Consider the following 22462-nt stretch of genomic DNA (forward strand, 5'->3'; position numbering starts at 1 on the left):
TCTATGAATAACACTGGGGAAAGGTGAAGTAGGTCCGTTTGATTCTATAAATAACAGTGGGGAAAGGTGAAGTATGCACGTGGGATTCTGTAAATAACACTAGGGAAAGGTGAATTAGGCCCGTGGGATTCTAAAAATAACACTGGGGAAATGTGAAGTAGGCCCGCTGACAAACTTCTAATGTTCTAACGTGAAAGTGGTCCGTAGATCCATTATTGTTGTTTCTGGTATCGTTGTTTACTCTGGAATTATCGAGATAAACTTAGTGTTATAAAAAATAAAATCTAAATAAATAAAAGCATCATGATTCGTTTAAGCAAACTGGATTGTGATTCTGAATTCCTACTGCTATTACACACGTCACACCAATATTTCAACACATTGAATTTCTCTTCTTTCCTTATACCAAATAACACCACTGTTGATTACTTTCAAACGCCTGATTTATTTTTTGGAACATGTAGGAAATCTTGAAAGCTATAAATTTGCCGTGGATCCATGATTGACATTATCTGTTTGATGTAAACTCGGGGGCTAATATAAATCAACGCAGGGTCCAGATAACCATTTAATGGCCGACTTTATCGCTTCATCTCTCGTATTGGATCATCAGGATGTTGAGTAATTTTACCGTGAGTCTGGTCCAAATCTTTGATTTAGCCAGAAGATTACTGGACAATTCGTTTCAGTCGGACATTTAAATCCCCTGTCGGCTGTAAACTGGCAAATTAGTCTATGTGTTGCTGGACGATTAGTGTTCATGTTTACCCTCACCTGTACTGAGGCAATTCTGATGCCTGATGTTGACTCGTAAATCGTCCATAGTGTTATTCCAGGTTTGGTTTGAAGTTGCGTCACAACTTAGCGTGCTCAATGAAACGCTTGATATGTTGCATACTTTAACACCTATGTTAAGCTTCAAAGTGACGTAGGAATATTCGATATAGTGTTCTAAATGATCTGATCGAGTGTGTTATCGACAGAGTGTGTACACCTTCATCTCTATACATTACGCGTTCAGTTTGACCTGTGTTAAATTCATTCTTAATTTCTACTAGTTTTGGCCATTGATAATGGAAAACCATAAATATATTTTGAAGGTTGCACACATCTGTACGATTGCAGTTCAATTCATCGTTATGATAGACACATGTTTACGTGTCTTTTTTATGTAAAAGAAAAAGGGCCGATACTGCGTTGTCAAGTTGATTTCTTTTCTTATCGGCAAGTACGATGTTTCTCACTAAACTGAAGGGATAGGCATCTTAGGACCGGTTTGTTTGTTTGATTTATCATCCCGTAAACACACAGGGTCATTATGATGTGTAGTCTCCTTGTAACACCCAGTTGCTACCTCACTGAAGGACATGGGTTGGATCTCATGGTACTCTGTATTCTGTCCTGTTTGAACGGGTTCATTGTGGAGAAAATGAAATTAGAAAAAAATATTGAAAATTGAGCTAACAAATAAGAAAGTCAGTTTCAGGACTTTCGTATCACCCATGAAAAATTGGTAATCAGAGCCGTTAAATCGAACAATCTAAAACTACATAGATTTATATACTTATATTAATACATATTTATTGACGAGATACATTTCATACTTTTCTCTGACAATCAATGGAGCCGACCAATGGGTAGATCTTAGCTCGACAGGAATTTTAAAGGGAATCTGGGATATGTCTACTTTAGAAAGTCCAATAAACATGATATCAGATGAAAAATTATATTCGTTAGAATGTTTTTTATAATCAATATCTTAGTCAAAGTGAAAATTATCGAAATAGGGAAAAAGGAAAAGGAAAGGTTGATTATTTCCAGTGTCGGATGGGAAGAAATATTTTCTAAGATCATAGAAAAATGAAAACAAACTCGTATCAAATCGTACCACTGACTGGTTCAATTTGACACCTGAAATGTCTACTTCACCTGTCTCGTTGTCGTTGTTATATCGCAGTCGATTCGCAGACAGACATCTGGGGATGATAAATTGTTGTATCAGATTTCATAAAACACATGTAGCGTTGTCCGGCTAATTAACCCACGAGGGAGCTTGAAAGCCTGTCGATACCGTTGGGAAGACGTCTGTCATGTGTCTTATAGAAGCAAAAGCAAAGGTTAATAAAGAGAATGCGCTTGAAAAATGGAAAAACTGCGAAATTACTTTTGTCGTGTATTTAAATTGTGTTTCGTACAGGAAGAGACATTATGTTTAAAGGGGTTTACGGTCTCTAGCATCATAATTATGACGTCATTAAAAATATAATGGATTAATGAGACACATGCAGAGCACCTGCTTCCTCGGTATTTCTTTCACTACTCAAAGGAAAATGTATCTTTAATGAGCGATAATAGGCCATGCAAATGCATACCATTACAGGGACCGTTAAACCAGGACAGTTTAATGAGCATCTCTTAATGATTCGTTTTCAGGAAAATAGGCGATTGTAAATATTAAAGTACTGCAGATATACCATGACAGGCTTAAAGAGACGAAACTATGCATATCGACGTCGTTGTACACACTATGATACTAACTCTGATAGGCCTCAACGATTAAAATGACACACCTTAATTTTAATATTCTTGATATGCCTTAATGATTAAATTGACACTAGATATATTATTTGTAAAATTTAAAAAAAAAATGTCTTTATATGGACCTATGGATGCTACTGATGCTGATATGACAAAATTATATCAAGCATTAACGAGTTTATTCTAGATGTTTAATGAGAGTTCACTGATGATTAAGTACACACTGTTAATCTATATGGTCAGATAGAATATTCAAGTGAAAATTCTTTAGTAAAAATTCTAGTATAACAAAAATATCAACAGATTTCAACACAATGTTAATTTTAATTTCATTAAAACAAAGGTAAAATATGAGCAACAGTTTGCATGAAGACTTCCGAAAAGTGCCGAAACAAGATGAGGTGATCCGAAGCAATTCTACCTCCTAAACGACATCGGTCATATAAATATTGGTCAGTCCAAGTGAAACAGTAAATAAATAATTAATGTAAACTACTAGTGATATTACGTCATTAGAGGAAATAGTGTTGGTTGTCACGAAGGTATGCACAAGAGGGAGAGGGTGGGTGAGATGGGCGCGGGGAGGGGTGTTGAATAGATATACAAGACCGTAGACTGAGGGTGGTGGGTTGGAGAGGGGCAATTCATAGACAGAACACAATATCAGAGCTCAAAATTTTAAGTCGATAAGTAGATTCATTCACTCGCGTAAACAAAATGCATTTTGTTTGTTTTGTTATGATGACGGTAAGATGTAGCCTGCCATTACAGTGACTGAACTAGGTTTTCAACTGCTGTTGATAAAGCTGAAAACCCGTCCCCTTCCGAAACACTTAGTCCTATCGCTTGTAACAGGATTTGGGGTGTGTGTGTTAAAATGTTAATCATATACTCTGTTATCCCATGAATTTGCCCATGTTATATTTTTGCGTATATGTCACCAGTGTAATTTGGATCGTTTTTCATTTGAGCAATCAGAAATCGATTATGATGTCATAATATAGACAATGACATCACGCCATGAATTAAAAATTGCGCAACAACATGGTTGCCTCCGATTTTGAACGCCGCAATTGTTTACATGAAAACCTGAATATGTGAAGAAAAGTATCTTAAATTTGTTTTCATACAAAATGTAATTTTATGAAAATGTGATAACAGAACAAACAGACATCTAGGACTAATAATATCTCCATATGGAATGAAAACTCTTGATTATCAACGCATGTCCAAATTATCATATCACGGCAAATATCTCTTAAATATTTCTTAATATAACATATACATGTATTTCTGCTGATTATCACACAACCTGAACCCCGCATCCACCTTCTCCAGAAATATCCTATATATCCCCTCGCTCTTGCCATATTGGTCTATTTCTTTTCCTGAATATGTGGCATTTTTTCCTGTCCCCCTTGGAGGTCTTTGGTCGTTGATATTTTTTACGACATCACTCTGACCACCAGAAATGCCCACGAGGTGTAGTCTCATATAACTGACCACAAAATTGACTACGAGGTGTAGTCTCATATAACTGACCACAGAATTGACCACGAGGTGTAGTCTCATATAACTGACCACAAAATTGACCACGAGGTGTAGTCTCATATAACTGACCACAGAATTGACCACGAGGTGAAGTGTTCTATAACTGACCACAGAATTGACCACGAGGTGTAATCTCCTATAACTGACCATCAGGAAACTGACCGTCAGGAATGACCACGCAGTGTAGCCGACAATGATCCTCTGATTTGTTCCCTTGGGAATGCACGGGTTGCTACAATTCGTTAATAGCCGGTATTTGTTCCACGTTCACAAACGATGCACATTGTTTGATAAATCGTCACTTTCAGGTAATTATTCCCAAAGGAGGCAAAATTGAAGCCCGGGGTTAGATGTCCACTCATAATGTTTTTCCTTCAGAAATCTGCCTTGTTATATCGATTGGAAAGCCTTGTTAGTTGAGGTACGCCAGAGGAATCCCAGTGCGGAAGATATTGATGTTTTCTGTACTTTGAATAGATGTATTGGAGATAATGATGATGCATAAATGGATCCAAGAAAAATGACACAAAATCAGTCGCTGTAATGAATAATGGCGATAAATCTGGCGGCAAAAGAGCAGCGTGGATGTTGAGCTATCGCGCGAAGTATTACTCTCTGGGTCAGTCGTGACGTCATATCTGCTTAACCCGTCCATCAATCTATTCTTATCTCCTCTTCGTCCTCCTCCTCCTTCTCGTCCTCCTCCCCTTTCCCCTCCTCCTCCCCTCCTAATCCCGTCTTCATCCTCCTGCCCCAGCTCTTGCCCTCTCCTCCTTTTCCTCTCCACTCCTCCTCCTCCTCCTCTCCTCCTCCTCCCCTCCTCCTCCTCTCCTCCTCTTTTCTTCCTCCTCCTCTGCCTCCTCATCTGCCTTCTCCTCCTTCTCTCCTCCTCCCCCTCCATCTCCTACACTCCTCCTCCTTTGCCTCCTATCCTTTTCTCCTCCTCCCCTCCCCTCCTTTTCCCCTTCTTCTCCCCTCCTCCCCCTCCTTCTCCTCTGCCTCCTCCTCCTCCTCCTCCCCTCCTCCCCTCCCCCTTCCTCCCCTCCTCCTCTCCTTCTCTTCCTCTGCCTCCCCCCTCCTTCTCCTCTCCTCTTCCTCCTTCTCCTCTGCCTCCTCCTCCCCTCCTCCCCTCCCCCTCCTTCTCATCTCCTTCCCCCTGCTCCCCTTCTCCTCCTCTTCCTCCTCTCCTCCCCTACTCCCCCTCCTCCTCTGCCTCCTCCCCTCCTCTACTCCCCTCCCCTCCTCCTCCTTCTCCCCTCCTTCCCCCTGCTCCCCTCCTCCTCTTCCTCCTCCCCTCCCCTACTCCCCCTCCTCCTCCTCCTTCCACGGTAGGATTGTAGTATACTTTGTCTATAACTTGTTAAACATATTGAATTACATATTGCTACTAGTTCCCTATCAAATCAGTAAAAACGTGAAGAAGAACCAATCCTAACCTATCGACGTTCCATCTTCTGATATTTTTGAAATCCTGGTTTACATCGTTCTAATGAAATTATCGCCTTAATCCATTAACACATTATGTGTTAAACAGATCGATACAAACTGATCTCTGTACTTTTTGAGTCGTTATCTTGAAAACATACAAAATTGATTAATAGAAATCAAAGTAGAACCTGGACTGTAAGGATTGTTTTTTAAAATTCAAAGCCATCAACAGATTAAATAAATCCTAAAATACTATCGAGTATATTTTCTCTATATTTGTACTTCCGGTGCTCCTTATTACACTATCTGTAGTAATGGCGGACATTTTTGACGGACACAAACGTTAACTCAAACCTAGTAGCGTACATCTCTACTTTCTATAAACCATTTTGCTCTAGATGTATGCGGGTGTCAATTCGAACCTAGTAGGACATACTTTCACTTTCCATGAACTGTTTTGTTTAGATACATGTGCATGTCAACTCAAACCTACCAGAGTAGATACTTACTTTTAAATTACCGTTTTGTGAAGAAAAATGTTCGTTTCAATCCAGCTAGATTATTTTCTACCTTCAACGTACCGTTTTGTTTTGACACGTGTCAATATATTTTTCTACTTTTGAACCGTTACAATAAGCGTTAGCCGAGGAGATACCAACAGAGACGACAACAACGGAAGCTGAGGAGATACCAACAGAGACGACAACAACGGGAGCTGTGGAGATACCAACAGAGACGACAACAACGGGAGCTGAGGAGATACCAACAGAGACGACAACAACGGGAGCTGTGGAGATACCAACAGAGACGACAACAACGGAAGCTGTGGAGATAGATACCAACAGAGACGACAACAACGGAAGCTGTGGAGATACCAACAGAGACGACAACAACGGGAATTGTGGAGATACCAACAGAGACAACAACAACGGAAGCTGTGGAGATACCAACAGAGACGACAACAATGGGAATTGTGGAGATACCAACAGAGACAACAACAACGGAAGCTGTAGAGATACCAACGGAGACGACAACAACGGGAGCTGTGGAGTGACCAACAGAGACGACAACAACGGGAGCTGTGGAGATACTAAGAGAGACGATAACAACGGGAGCTGTGGAGTGACCAACAGAGACGACAACAACAGGAACTGTGTAGATAGCAACAGAGACGACAACAACGGGAGCTGTCGAGATACCAACAGAGACGACAACAACGGGAGCTGAGGAGATACCAACAGAGACGACAACAACGGGAGCTGTGGAGATACCAACGGAGACGACAACAACGGGAGCTGAGAAGATACCAATAGAGACGATAACGAGAGCTGAGGAGATACCAACAGAGACAACAACAAAGGGAGCTGAGGAGATACCAACAGAGAGGACAACAACGGGAGCTGAGGAGATACCAACGGAGACGACAACAACGGGAGCTGTGTAGATACCAACAGAGAGGACAACAACGGGAGCTGAGGAGATACCAACGGAGACGACAACAACGGGAGCTGAGGAGATACCAACAGAGACGACAACAACGGGAGCTGTGGAGATAACAACAGAGACGACAACAACGGGAGCTGAGGAGATACCAACGGAGACGACAACAACGGGAGCTGTGGAACAGAAAAGCCGAAGAGATATCAACTCCGTGTTAGGAAGAACCCTACATCGCGTGAAATAAGAAGTTAAGATCATCGTTTTAGAATAGCATATGATTACAAGCTTAGAAACATTTAAAGACGATATGCTGAAAGCATCCAGAGTCGTGTTACGGACGAAATGGACTACAGATTGATGTTAATGTTATCGTATATAACAAGACCGCGCGCGAAAGTAACAAATTACATTGTATATATTCATCACGTGACCGTCCTTACCAATTTTATCGATACACATATCATCTGTCATTTCTGACATGAAAAGAGAAAAAAATTGACAAAGAAGTGGAAAATTTATGTCTAAGAATCATACACGTTTGGCGAGATCAATATCAAAGTGGTTTATCTCGATATCGAAATACACGGAGACAGATCAGCTTCAAATGAACAAGAAATGCATTTTTACACAGCTTATTTAATGCTTTATGATTGTCTTTCCAAAAGGATATTTTAAAATCTAAACAATGCTCTTTTTTATTCCAGAATGCTGTCATATTTTTGAAAATTTCGAAGACTTGTTTTACAAAATATGTTTATTCAAGCTTGTTAGGCCGTCGCTAAGAGAACTTGATGAAAAATCATATGATCATTTATCACAATTCCGCGTTGTCCAGCCAAAAGGTCATGACGAAGATGTGGTTGATAAGACGCTTCTTCGAACACTCAATCAACAGGCGGTCAGTTCGGACAATGGCAGAATGAAGCATCGTGTTAGAGAGCTGGTCGTCCACATAGGTCCGATATTAATTGGTTTTGTATTGGTTTTCTTCCTTGCCGTGTCTTTTCTGCCTACATGCTTTATTAGTTGTTCATGCTTTGATGGACATAAGGCATTCGTGTAAATCGTCCTCAATAAGGATATTGACAGAACAGGTTTTTCATTTATATAGCGCCCCAATGAATTCAGGCGTTATCACACATATCATGACGGCACAATACCCTTTGAAGATTTGTCTTCCGGTACGACTGCTGCCAGGGGAATTCTCTGTTTGGACGTTCCTAAGATCTTGTTGATGTGTTGTCAGGACTGAGTCAATTAAGTTTATGTCCTTACATGCATTTCTAAACAGACCTTAATTTATTTTCTGGAAACACAACAAAAATGCATCGCAATATCGAAATATATCAAAACTTTACAGAAAATAGACAAATAAGTTTATGTGAGTGTCGAGACCAAGAAATTTTAATTACCAAATTTCATTTTTAATTGATTATCGCCATAGTTTATGGGGGGTGCCATAGTTTATTGGTGGGGGGGGGGGGGGGGAGATTTTGGGGCTATGCGTGTGAGGATTGGGTGCCATAATTGAGGATTGGGTACTATCGCCATAGTTTATTTTGGGGGGTGGGGGGGGAGGGGGGAGGGAGATTTTGGGGCTACGTGTGTGAGGATTGGGTACTATCGCCATAGTTTAAGGGGGGGATTGGGTACTATCGCCATAGGAGATTTTGGGCTACGTGTGTGAGGATTGGGTACTATCGTGTGTGAGGATTTTGGGTACTATCGCCATAGTTTTATTGGTGTGGGGGGGGGGGGGGAGATTGGGGCTACGTGTGTGAGGATTGGGTACTATCGCCATAGTTTATTGGGGGGGGGGGGAGGGGGGGGAGGAGGGAGATTTTGGGGCTTGGTGTGTGAGGATTGGGTACTATCGCCATAGTTTATTGGGGGGGAGGGAGATTTTGGGGCTACGCGTGTGAGGATTGGGTACTATCGCCATAGTTTATTGGGGGGGGGGGGGGGGGGATTTTGGGGCTTGGTGTGTGAGGATTGGGTACTATCGCCATAGTTTATTGGGGGGGGGGGAGATTTTGGGGCTACGCGTGTGAGGATTGGGTACTATCGCCATAGTTTATTTAGGGAGGGTGGGGGGAGGGGAGGAGGGAGATTTTGGGGCTACGCGTGTGAGGATTGGGTACTATCGCCATAGTTTAGGGGGGAGGGGAGGAGGGAGATTTTGGGGCTTGGTGTGTGAGGATTGGGTACTATCGCCATAGTTTATTGGTGGGGGGGGAGGAGGGAGATTTTGGGGCTACGCGTGTGAGGATTGGGTACTATCGCCATAATTAAGGGGGGGGGGGGGGGGGGGGGGGGGGAGATTTTGGGGCTTGGTGTGTGAGGATTGGGAGAGTTTTTGGGGCTTGGTGTGTGGGTGTGAGGATTGGGTGTGAGGATTGGGTACTATCGTCATAGTTTATTGGGGGGGGGGGAGATTTTGGGGCTACGCGTGTGAGGATTGGGTACTATCGCCATAGTTTATACGGGAGGATTGGGGGGGGGGGGGGGAGGAGGGGAGATTTTGGGGCTGCGTGTGTGAGGATTGGGTACTATCGCCATAGTTTATTGGGGGGAAAGGGGGGGAAGGGGGGGGGAGGAGGGAGATTTTGGGGCTTGGTGTGTGAGGATTGGGTACTATCGCCATAGTTTATTTCGCCATAGTTGGGGCTACGCGTGTGTGGATTGGGTACTATCGCCATAGATTATTGGGGGGGGGCGGGGAGGAGGGAGATTTTGGGGCTTGGTGTGTGAGGATTGGGTACTATCGCCATAGTTTATTGGGGGGGGGGAGGGGAGGAGGGAGATTTTGGGGGTGTGTGAGGATTGGGTACTATCGCCATAGGGGGGGGGGGGGGGGGAGGAGGAGATTTTGGGGCTTGGTGTGTGAGGATTGGGTACTATCGCCATAGTTTATTGGGGGGGGGAGGGGGGAGGAGGAAGGAGATTTTGGGGCTTGGTGTGTGAGGATTGGGTGCTATCGCCATAGTTTATTTGGGGGGGGGGGAGGAGGGAGATTTTGGGGTTACGCGTGTGAGGATTGGGAGCTATCGCCATAGTTTATTGGGGGGGGGGGGAGGAGGGAGATTTTGGGGCTTGGTGTGTGAGGATTGGGTACTATCGCCATAGTTTATTGGGGGGGAGGGAGATTTTGGGGCTACGCGTGTGAGGATTGGGTACTATCGCCATAGTTTATTTGGGGGGGGAGGGGGAGGGAGGAGGGAGATTTTGGGGCTGCGCGTGTCAGGATTGGGTACTATCGCCATAGTTTATTGGGGGGGGGGGGGGGGGGAGGAGGGAGATTTTGGGGCTTGGTGTGTGAGGATTGGGTACTATCGCCATAGTTTATTGGGGGGGGGGGGAGGAGGGAGATTTTGGGGCTTGGTGTGTGATGATTGGGTACTATCGCCATAGTTTATTTGGGGGGGGGATGGGGGGGGGAGGAGGGAGATTTTGGGGCTTGGGGGGAGGAGGGAGATTTTGGGGCTTGGTGTGTGATGATTGGGTACTATCGCCATAGTTTATTGGGGGGGGATGGGGGGGGAGGAGGGAGATTTTGGGGCTTGGTGTGTGATGATTGGGTACTATCGCCATAGTTTATCATGTTGATTTCAAACTGATGATATCTGACTACAGAAATAGAACTGAAATAAAGGTTACAACACTTCGACACATTTTACATATTAATGTCGGTATTAGTAACAGTCCTCCAGCATCATCAATCCTGGACAGAAATTGATTTTGTTTGTATTGTTATTATTGGGTTATTTTTCAGTGTTTCCCAATGATAAAAAGTCCTTGCCACGTATTCTAAATCTGTACATATATAATTACGTGCGTGATTTTCTGCAATATTATTATCCATATATTAATTGACTAATAGAAATCTAAGTGTAACCAAACAACATAGGAGAACACAAAAAACTACAAGTTATCAAAACAAAATAAAGTATGTAGAGCGGGTAAGAGGTTCCTGTCACGTGGTTTCTGTCATAAAACACGAGATATGTACCACATGTGTGCCTACAATGTACCACGTTATTCAATCTCACCACATGTGGTACACATCATGTTATACCACCTCACCACATGTGATACCCATAATCTTATACCACCTCACCACATGTGGTACCCATCACGTTATACCATGTCACAACATGTGGTACCCATCACATTATACAACCTCACCACATGTAGTACCCATCACGTTATACCACCTCACCACATATGGTACTCATCACGTTATACCACGTCACCACATGTGGTACCAATCACGTTATACCACCTCACCGCATGTGGTACCCATCACGTTATACCATGTCACCACATGTGGTACCCATCACGTTATACCATGTCACAACATGTGGTACCCATCACGTTATACCACCTCACCACATGTGGTACCCATCACATTATACAACCTTACCACATGTGGTACCCATCACGTTATACCATGCCACCACATGTGGTACCCATCACATTATACCACCTCACCATATGTGATACCTATCACGTTAAACCACGTCACCACATGTGGTACCCATCACATTATACCACCTCACCACATATGGTACCCATCACGTTATACCACCTCACCATATGTGGTACCCATCACGTTATACCATGCCACCACATGTGGTACCATCACGTTTTACCACCTCACCACATGTGATACCGGTACATTACGATATACTTACGTGACCACACATGATGTTTCTCGTTGTAGTATCCAATTTCTTTTCGTTGCCTATAGTACCCATGACAATGTCGTAACTCACACCAAATGCGGTACCAATTGCGTATTACATCCTCGCCACATGTGGTACTTATCACATTATACATCCTGGCCACATGTGTACCCAACACAATATCACTCGTCTCCTTATCTGATATCCGTTATGTCTCCCGGCGTCGAAATTCGGAAATAATACAATCCGTTTTTTATCTACATAAATACTTTGGATATCGTTGTTTGGTTTTTCATCGATGTAAATGAGATACATGATTTGCTAATTTTATTCAGATCACATTCCGATGATTAATGATCACGTGGTTTTTGTGGAGGTGATACTCGAATCCACGCGTGATTTTAGTGGTGGCTTGATTGTACGCTGAATAACGGTTGAGTAATATTTGACATAAATTAAAGATGTGCAACATCTGTCAGCAGGTTAAACTATCAGCTTAATGCATTTTTGGTTTTAAGATTGCAAGTGCAGCACGTAAACTGATACGTACTTGTGGTGTTGTCTGACATGCCGAGAGAACTCTCCATTACACCGGGACACCGCCATAATTAACAGCCTCCGTTTCAGTCTAACCAATCATAACCATTTTTACAAAACATCTTCGGAGAATTTTTTTAAAATTCGCCGTTATAGGTTGATGTGTGGGATGCGGTTGTCGTTATCTAAAATGACGGGATATCTGTTTGCTTTCTGTCGTACACTTTTAGCTGTGTTCGGGAATCAGACAAAGACTTCACAATTTATCACTTGTTTTCTGCCAGTTAGGTCCGTTACCGATTCCGCAGAAACAAATCTCCACTTTAACGCTAACGATGGTTCAACATGCAATATTCTAGTGAAGATCAAATCGCGTATCGCACTAAAACACGAAGAGAATTGTTCCTTAACACACAATCATGAAACTGGCAAGAGGCTAGGATTAATACCGGAGAAAGAAAACAAGAAAAATATGTACAAAATGGTTAGAAAACAGAAAAAAACAAACAAATCCTAACAAAAAGAAAAAAAAAGGAGGAAAAAAAAAAAAAAAAAACAACACGAAAAACGAAAAAAAGGTCGAACTCGTAAGAAATTTAAAAAAAAACATGATAAAAAAAATTTAAAAATCAACTTTTTTGTAGTCAACTATTTTTTACAATGATGACATGACACAGCTTTGTGATTCCGAAAATGTTTTCATGAGACAACCGGAAACTGAACAATTATAATTATACAAAATTTTGACAGAATATCACAGTGAACAATCAAATATTCCAGAAATTAAATATCTTAGTGGCATTTACTTAAGAGTTTCAATCAATAAAAAAATTCACACTTCAACAATAGGAATGACCAGCGTTCGAATACTATGAAAGTTGACGATCCGCTTAGACTAACCAGTTACTTAATTAACCAGAAATAATATTCATTCGCCACCAATAAAACCTAAGTACTGATTAAATCAAGCAATACCAGCGCTGGCTGGCATTTACACACATACTATGTAAGTTAGGAGAGTTGCCTTGAGGCTTACACACGAGTCGTCGGAGGAGGCGGAGAATTAATTCTCTGGCTACCCCAGAGGTAAAAGCTAGTCGTGTTTCTACGTAAAATTAATAATTAATCCCTATTTATCAGCTCATGCTTGCAATCGCTTTACTGGGTTTAATCACGAAAGCCCGTATATGGAGTCATAAAAGACATTTCTAGGAATTTCAAAGGCCGTTCTTGCATTCTGCACGATACGTTTTCTCTTAAAACATAGCAAACTTTAATATCTTTCTTTTATGTGATTCTATAAAAACTGGGACTCGTCCATTTCGCTAATGACTGAGCATGGACAAGCCGTCGATAATGATGCTTTAGATACGGGGTTTGATATACGGGCTTGTACAGCGGACGTGCAATACATCACTGCGTGCTATAGACACGGCGCATTCGTTTTATACGGCCAGATTTTATCGACAAATTAGTTTTCCTATCGATAGGTAACGTTTTCTTGTTGTTGAATAAGAAAGGTAGCGCGTGAGCGCGTGATATACGGCCTATACACAGGATCTAGTGAGCTGGAGTGGGCTAATCCGAATCTAAATATCTTATTTAAATTAGACAAGTATTTTTTAATTCAAGGATAATGGAGTGAATACTGCACATCGCAGATCGTTCAGTCACGTGATGAAATTATGATTCTGCGTTTATTTAATGGATATTTTATCTTATAAGGTAACAGATAACAAAATGAATTATCTCCCTTCTTACAGATTTTAGAAACATTGACTGTAGATTTCTAAATTAATGATGCATATTGAAATCGAATACATGTCTTCATTTCCATCAATTGTGAGACAGCGTTTTCCAACTAAATATAGAAAATCTAAATATTTATTATATGTAAACTTAGAAATGGTCTATAAAATCGAGTACACTAACACGTGCTGAACATCATAAACACGTGCTGAACATCACTAACACGTGCTGAACATAATTAACAACAAAATGTAAAAATAAAAGTAAAATGTAGTCAGCTGAAGATTTGACATCAAACATTTAATGTCACTTGTTTTACATAATGTTACATATCGCAAAACTATTATCAATGTAATACCACCCATTTATATATTCTATGTTGATACACGTGTTTTATAACCTATCACTGAAGATTAACATCGTTTCCATTGTGACGTCATGACTTCATGACGTCTTATACATAGGGACGTCGATAAAGAATGAGATACATACTGTGAATATTTCACTTTTGATCAGTATTAAAAAAATATTATTTTCACAAATGTTTTTTGAAGTATCTTAAATTATGTCATAAATAGAATCTTACATTCGTCATCAAGAATGGAATCGTGATAAGGAATAATTATAAATAGCTATGATGACGATTGATAACTAAGAGATGGTATCGTATTGCATTGCATGGTATATTCCGAAAACGAAGTGTGAACGTGAAAAAATGTAGACAACAAAACATAAATTGTTTCGGTAGCAGAATGGATTATTCAACCAAAAAAAATCATGAAATTGAGTTTGATATATAAATTAAAAAATCTAACAGCAGGAAACCAATTTACCGAGACACATGAAAAATGATTACGAACCAGGTTTGAAACTCTGAAAAAAAGAAAGGAAGAAAAAAAATGCACTCTGGTATTTCCACAAAAACTATATAAAAGCCTTCCATAAATGTTCACGATTTTGTTATTTACTATGACGTCATATATTAGAAAATAATGACGTCATGATATTCGTTATTACAAATAGGGCATACACATATAGTGAAATAGTACATCTGACTGGTTAAGATAGGTCTCCAGACGGAGCAACTTTTATTTCACATGAAGTGAAACGAAGAACACGTTTGTTTGCGCGAGATTTCGTGCCGAGAGTTCAGGCAGCCGTGTCAAACAATCTTAAATCCATGCCTTAAAAGGTAAAACTTCATGCCTTAAACCTTGTGTTTCTCCCCCGGTATTTCGCTTTGAGGAAAACGTTAAAACATTTAAAATTATTTCTTTATCACCAGTTCCAACAACAGATCTTTACATTTAGTTCATGAATATTTATATATTCAGAAAGAAATTTTTGAAGAATGGGTAAAAGTTCCAACATTTCCTGAAATATTTCCAATAAACCAGGAATATTATTAAGATATAATAACGAATATCACATTCGTTTTAGAAAATGATATGAAAACAATGCGAAAACATTAAAGAGAAAAAGAAATAAATACATACACAATGTAATATTCAAATCAACGATCAGTAGAAAAACAAAAATCTCAGTTATTTTTGAAGGTCGCAAGAACTCTGGAGAGTTCCAGTATCTCGGTCGCCAGCTGCTTTGCCTTTGATTGGGGATTTGTTACTACAAAAGAAACCATTACCATGATACAAACAGTGAGAGAAAATCTCTGATGTACAATTATTCTCTTGTTATCTAGGTTAAATGCACTGTCAATTACTCTGTAACTATGCTTTGTGTACGATTAAAACCGTTACTTTGAAATAGGACTCGTCTAAAATTTAAACATTCAAGTGTTTCACTCAGTTTCTATGTTCTCCTTTAAACTCACACTTGTAAATCCGTTTCGATGTTCATGTCGGGAAAATTTAACAAAATCGAAACTTTTTATCTATCTAAGGAAACCTACGTACTCCGGCAGGTGACTGTATACATTTTTCACGTAAGTTCAGGGAATCGGACCTGGCTCAAGCCAACCTTAACAGAATCTGTAATGTCAAGCCGACCTTAACAGAATCTGTAATGTCAAGCCGACCTTTACTGAATCTGTAATGTCAAGCCGACCTTTACAGAATCTGTAATGTCAAGCCGACCTTTACAGAATCTGTAATGTCAAGCCGACCTTTACAGAATCTGCCATGTCCAGCCGACCTTTACAGAATCTGTAATGTCAAGCCGACCTTTACTGAATCTGCCGAGTCAAGCTGACCTTTACAGAATCTTCCATGTCAAACCGACCTTTTCTGAATCTGTAATGTCAAGCCGACCTTTACAGAATCTGCCGAGTCAAGCTGACCTTTTCTGAATCTGCCATGTCAAACCGACCTTAACAGAATCTGAAATGTCAAGCCGACCTTTACTGAATCTGAAATGTCAAGCTGACCTTTACAAAATCTGAAATGTCAAGCTGACCTTTACTGAATCTGAAATGTCAAGCCGACCTTTACTGAATCTGTAATGTCAAGCCGACCTTTACAGAATCTGTAATGTCAAGCCGACCTTTACAGAATCTGTAATGTCAAGCCGACCTTTACTGAATCTGTAATGTCAAGCCGACCTTTACTGAATCTGTAATGTCAAACCGACCTTTACAGAATCTGTAATGTCAAGCCGACCTTTACTGAATCTGTAATGTCAAGCCGACCTTTACAGAATCTGTAATGTCAAGCCGACCTTTACTGAATCTGTAATGTCAAGCCGACCTTTACTGAATCTGTAATGTCAAGCCGACCTTTACAGAATCTGTAATGTCAAGCCGACCTTTACAGAATCTGTAATGTCAAGCCGACCTTTACAGAATCTGTAATGTCAAGCCGACCTTTACAGAATCTGAAATGTCAAGCCGACCTTTACAGAATCTGTCATGTCAAGCCGACCTTTACAGAATCTGAAATGTCAAGCCGACCTTTACTGAATCTGAAATGTCAAGCCGACCTTTACAAAATCTGCCGAGTCAAGCCGACCTTTACTGATTCTGCCGAGGCAATTCGACCTTTACAGAATCTGAAATGAAAATGAAATTGAGTATTTTCTGGAACATCTTTCAACAATTGTCGGGCCATATCTCTCTGTGTGAGACATCTGCGAGAGTGGAACCTTTTGACCTCTTTGGTGTCAAACAAAACACAATCGAGTTTTTCCCGTGTTCACTCTTTTACAAAATTCTCGATAGCTCGATGAAAACCTCATATTGTCCGAGTTTAATGTATACAAATTCACAAAAGAATTTTGGGGAAAATCATCTCACAGTTATTAGGGTAATATGATTAGTTCGCCATGTAAAAGTAGATTTTTGATACAGTTAGAGTAGTTGTTATTCTGAGACCCACAATCCCAAAAGAAATTGCCTTCTGATGATAAATAGCGAGAAGACCTGTTTGTGCCGATTCATTGAGGTTTCGTATTATTCCACAATGACAACAAAATAGGTCACGTAACCCCATCAATTTCACGAAATAACTGGTTGATTGGTGAAAAATTCATTAAAGTGAGGTTATAAGGACAGTTTAAACACGAAGTTGAATTGAAAAAGTGTTTTGAATTTAACCTCAGTAGAATTAATCTACCCTGATTCTATCTGTCAGAATTTCATTAGGGACCAGATTAATCGCCAATTTATTTATTACTGTTTTTACACAAAAGCTCTAAATTCACTTTCTTTTTCGATAATGGGCAGGTTGCGTGGTTTGAGAAAAAATCTATTTTATGTCAACCGATGTATTAGGGACGGTACAAATCAGACGACAAATTAGATTTATCTCCGTGATAAAAGCTTCAGCAGCTTGTCTGTGTGGATACACTCGAGTAAACTAAATAGAAATGGCGTTTTAAATTCAATACTAGTTCTTTAATGTAGCTGCAGCTTCAACTATTATGGGATGTCATGGTTAGTGTTGGTGGTTAAACATTTAGAATTGGTTCCTAGTCCTTAGGTGATAGTGAATGTATCTTCGTTGCAATACAGTAAAACGATAAAAATCCTCTGACATTAAATACGTAGAAATTGAATGTGGAGGAAACAGATATCTATCGCTGACATTTCGTTTTGTTTTCACTATTACCACATGCAGTACAAAACCATTTACCTCCATCTTTAAGCACCATGTCAAGTTAATTAGGTTTTAAGTATTATTTTGTTGGAGAACGTTTTATTTATAATGACTTTTTATTAGCTCTGACCTTGATTGTGTTGTTTTATTACAGCCGACGGTAAGTACAACGCCCACCTACCAAGACAAACACCCTCGCAAAAAACAGGTAAAGTTTTCAGACGGAGTACAACGGCATGTTCGTTATTTCTTATACTGCTTGGTTGTTATTTCCGAAGAAACTTTAAAGTCAGGTGACCGTTTTTAAATGTTGACTTACTGTGTGTACCGTGTGTTAACAATACTGCACAATTTCGTTCTGTCTGTCATGAATATATATATTAATCGCTCCTGTTAGCCCGGATGGGAGGGCGCGGGGGTATTATTGTCGGAGGAAACCAGAGACCAGGGGGGAACCCACGTGGTCGGGGGAGGTGACCCCTTACCTTTTCTGTGTGTTGACGATGTTGTATATATTCTTTCTGTGTCAATGATTTGTGTTGAAGATGTTGTATATTTTCTCTCTCTGTGTTGATGATTTGTGTTGACGATGTTGTATATATTCTCTCTGTGTCGATGATTTGTGTTGAAGATGTATATTTTCTCTCTGTGTCGATGATTTGTGTTGAAGATGTTGTATATTTTCTCTCTGTGTGTCGATGATTTGTGTTGACGATGTTGTATATTTTCTCTCTCTGTGTCGATGATTTGTGTTGACGATGTTGTATATTTTCTCTCTGTGTGTGTCGATGATTTGTGTTGACGATGTTGTATATTTTCTCTGTGTGTGTCGATGATTTGTGTTGACGATGTTGTATATTTTCTCTCTCTGTGTGTCGATGATTTGTGTTGACGATGTTGTATATTTTCTCTGTGTGTGTCGATGATTTGTGTTGACGATGTTGTATATTTTCTCTCTGTGTGTGTCGATGATTTGTGTTGACGGTGTTGTATATTTTCTCTCTCTGTGTCGATGATTTGTGTTGACGATGTTGTATATTTTCTCTCTGTGTGTGTCGATGATTTGTGTTGACGATGTTGTATATTTTCTCTCTCTGTGTCGATGATTTGTGTTGACGATGTTGTATATTTTCTCTCTGTGTGTGTCGATGATTTGTGTTGACGATGTTGTATATTTTCTCTCTCTGTGTCGATGATTTGTGTTGACGATGTTGTATATTTTCTCTCTGTGTGTGTCGATGATTTGTGTTGACGATGTTGTATATTTTATCTGTGTGTGTCGATGATTTGTGTTGACGATGTTGTATATTTTCTCTGTGTGTGTCGATGATTTGTGTTGACGGTGTTGTATATTTTCTCTCTCTGTGTCGATGATTTGTGTTGACGATGTTGTATATTTTCTCTCTGTGTGTGTCGATGATTTGTGTTGACGATGTTGTATATTTTCTCTCTCTGTGTCGATGATTTGTGTTGACGATGTTGTATATTTTCTCTCTGTGTGTGTCGATGATTTGTGTTGACGATGTTGTATATTTTCTCTCTGTGTGTGTCGATGATTTGTGTTGACGATGTTGTATATTTTCTCTCTCTGTGTCGATGATTTGTGTTGACGATGTTGTATATTTTCTCTGTGTGTCGATGATTAGTGTTGACGATGTTGTATATTTTCTCTGTGTGTCGATGATTTGTGTTGACGATGTTGTATATTTTCTCTGTGTGTGTCGATGATTTGTGTTGACGATGTTGTATATTTTCTCTGTGTGTGTCGATGATTTGTGTTGACGATGTTGTATATTTTCTCTGTGTGTGTCGATGATTTGTGTTGACGATGTTGTATATTTTCTCTCTGTGTGTGTCGATGATTAGTGTTGACGATGTTGTATATTTTCTCTCTGTGTGTGTCGATGATTTGTGTTGACGATGTTGTATATTTTCTCTGTGTGTCGATGATTTGTGTTGACGATGTTGTATATTTTCTCTCTGTGTGTCGATGATTTGTGTTGACGATGTTGTATATTTTCTCTCTGTGTGTCGATGATTTGTGTTGACGATGTTGTATATTTTCTCTCTGTGTGTCGATGATTTGTGTTGACGATGTTGTATATTTTCTCTGTGTGTGTCGATGATTTGTGTTGACGATGTTGTATATTTTCTCTGTGTGTCGATGATTTGTGTTGACGATGTTGTATATTTTCTCTCTGTGTGTCGATGATTTGTGTTGACGATGTTGTATATTTTCTCTGTGTGTGTCGATGATTTGTGTTGACGATGTTGTATATTTTCTCTCTGTGTGTGTCGATGATTTGTGTTGACGATGTTGTATATTTTCTCTCTCTGTGTCGATGATTTGTGTTGACGATGTTGTATATTTTCTCTCTGTGTCGATGATTTGTGTTGTCGATGTTGTATATTTTCTCTCTGTGTCGATGATTTGTGTTAACCATGTTGTATATTTTCTCTCTCTGTGTCGATGATTTGTGTTGACGATGTTGTATATTTTCTCTCTCTGTGTCGATGATTTGTGTTGACGATGTTTATATTTTCTCTGTGTGTGTGTCGATGATTTGTGTTGAAGATGTTGTATATTTTCTCTCTGTGTCGATGATTAGTGTTGACGATGTTGTATATTTTCTCTCTGTGTGTGTCGATGATTTGTGTTGAAGATGTTATATATTTTCTCTCAGTGTGTGTCGATGATTAGTGTTGACGATGTTGTATATTTTCTCTCTGTGTGTGTCGATGATTAGTGTTGACGATGTTGTATATTTTCTCTCTGTGTCGATGATTTGTGTTGACGATGTTGTATATTTTCTCTGTGTGTGTGTCGATGATTTGTGTTGACGATGTTGTATATTTTCTCTGTGTGTCGATGATTTGTGTTGACGATGTTGTATATTTTCTCTGTGTGTCGATGATTAGTGTTGACGATGTTGTATATTTTCTCTCTCTGTGTCGATGATTTTCTCTCTGTGTTCGATGATTTGTGGTATATTTTCTCTGTGTGTCGATGATTTGTGTTGACGATGTTGTATATTTTCTCTGTGTGTCGATGATTTGTGTTGACGATGTTGTATATTTTCTCTCTGTGTCGATGATTTGTGTTGACGATGTTGTATATTTTCTCTGTGATTGTCGATGATTTGTGTTGACGATGTTGTATATTTTCTCTGTGTGTCGATGATTTGTGTTGACGATGTTGTATATTTTCTCTCTGTGTCGATGATTTGTGTTGACGATGTTGTATATTTTCTCTGTGTGTGTGTCGATGATTTGTGTTGACGATGTTGTATATTTTCTCTCTGTGTGTCGATGATTTGTGTTGACGATGTTGTATATTTTCTCTCTGTGTGTCGATGATTAGTGTTGACGATGTTGTATATTTTCTCTCTGTGTGTCGATGATTAGTGTTGACGATGTTGTATATTTTCTCTCTGTGTGTGTCGATGATTTGTGTTGACGATGTTGTATATTTTCTCTCTCTGTGTCGATGATTTGTGTTGACGATGTTGTATATTTTCTCTCTGTGTGTGTCGATGATTTGTGTTGACGATGTTGTATATTTTCTCTCTGTGTGTGTCGATGATTTGTGTTGACGATGTTGTATATTTTCTCTCTGTGTGTCGATGATTTGTGTTGACGATGTTGTATATTTTCTCTCTGTGTGTCGATGATTAGTGTTGACGATGTTGTATATTTTATCTGTGTGTGTCGATGATTTGTGTTGACGATGTTGTATATTTTCTCTCTGTGTGTCGATGATTTGTGTTGACGATGTTGTATATTTTCTCTCTGTGTGTCGATGATTAGTGTTGACGATGTTGTATATTTTCTCTTCGTGTCGATGATTTGTGTTGACGATGTTGTATATTTTCTCTCCGTGTGTGTCGATGATTTGTGTTGACGATGTTGTATATTTTCTCTCTGTGTGTCGATGATTAGTGTTGACGATGTTGTATATTTTCTCTCTGTGTGTGTCGATGATTTGTGTTGACGATGTTGTATATTTTCTCTCTGTGTGTGTCGATGATTTGTGTTGACGATGTTGTATATTTTCTCTCTGTGTGTGTCGATGATTTGTGTTGACGATGTTGTATATTTTCTCTCTGTGTGTCGATGATTTGTGTTGAAGATGTTGTATATTTTCTCTCTGTGTGTCGATGATTTGTGTTGAAGATGTTTTATATTTTCTCTCTGTGTGTCGATGATTTGTGTTGACGATGTTGTATATTTTCTCTCTGTGTGTCGATGATTTGAGTCCACGATGCTGTATATTTTCTCTGTGTGTGTCGATGATTTGTGTTGACGATGTTGTATATTTTCCTCTGTCCATTCACGATATTGTATATTTTTTTATTTATTGATGATTTGCTAACAAAAACTGCTCCCTTCGTGTATTGTGTTACGATGTCGAAAAGTATGTTGGGTTGGTGTTGTCGGTTAGACAGTTTCCATGATATTTGGTGCCATTGATCGTGAGTTGGA

General features: G+C 39.7%; 1 protein-coding gene across 1 annotated transcript; it reads left to right on the forward strand.

The window, feature by feature from the left end:
- Positions 1-5831: 5831 nt before the first annotated feature.
- On the forward strand, positions 5832-6744 carry LOC132556004 (N66 matrix protein-like). The gene is made up of 2 exons (XM_060220393.1): positions 5832-5859; positions 6155-6744. Exons 1-2 carry the CDS (start codon positions 5832-5834, stop codon positions 6742-6744), a joined length of 618 nt encoding a protein of 205 aa, XP_060076376.1.
- Positions 6745-22462: the final 15718 nt, after the last annotated feature.

The sequence above is a fragment of the Ylistrum balloti genome, unplaced genomic scaffold (assembly GCF_031769215.1).
Source record: "Ylistrum balloti isolate Yb309-2 unplaced genomic scaffold, AGI_CSIRO_Ybal_v1 Utg370538, whole genome shotgun sequence".
NCBI classification, from domain to species: Eukaryota; Metazoa; Mollusca; class Bivalvia; order Pectinida; family Pectinidae; genus Ylistrum; species Ylistrum balloti.

Bases quoted from the DNA above. Each gene is read 5' to 3' on its own strand.
- LOC132556004 (XM_060220393.1), top strand. From the start codon at position 5,832: ATGGCGGACATTTTTGACGGACACAAAC. The intron at 5,860-6,154 runs GTTAACTCAAAC...CGTTACAATAAG, and splicing joins CATTTTTGACGGACACAAAC to CGTTAGCCGAGGAGATACCA.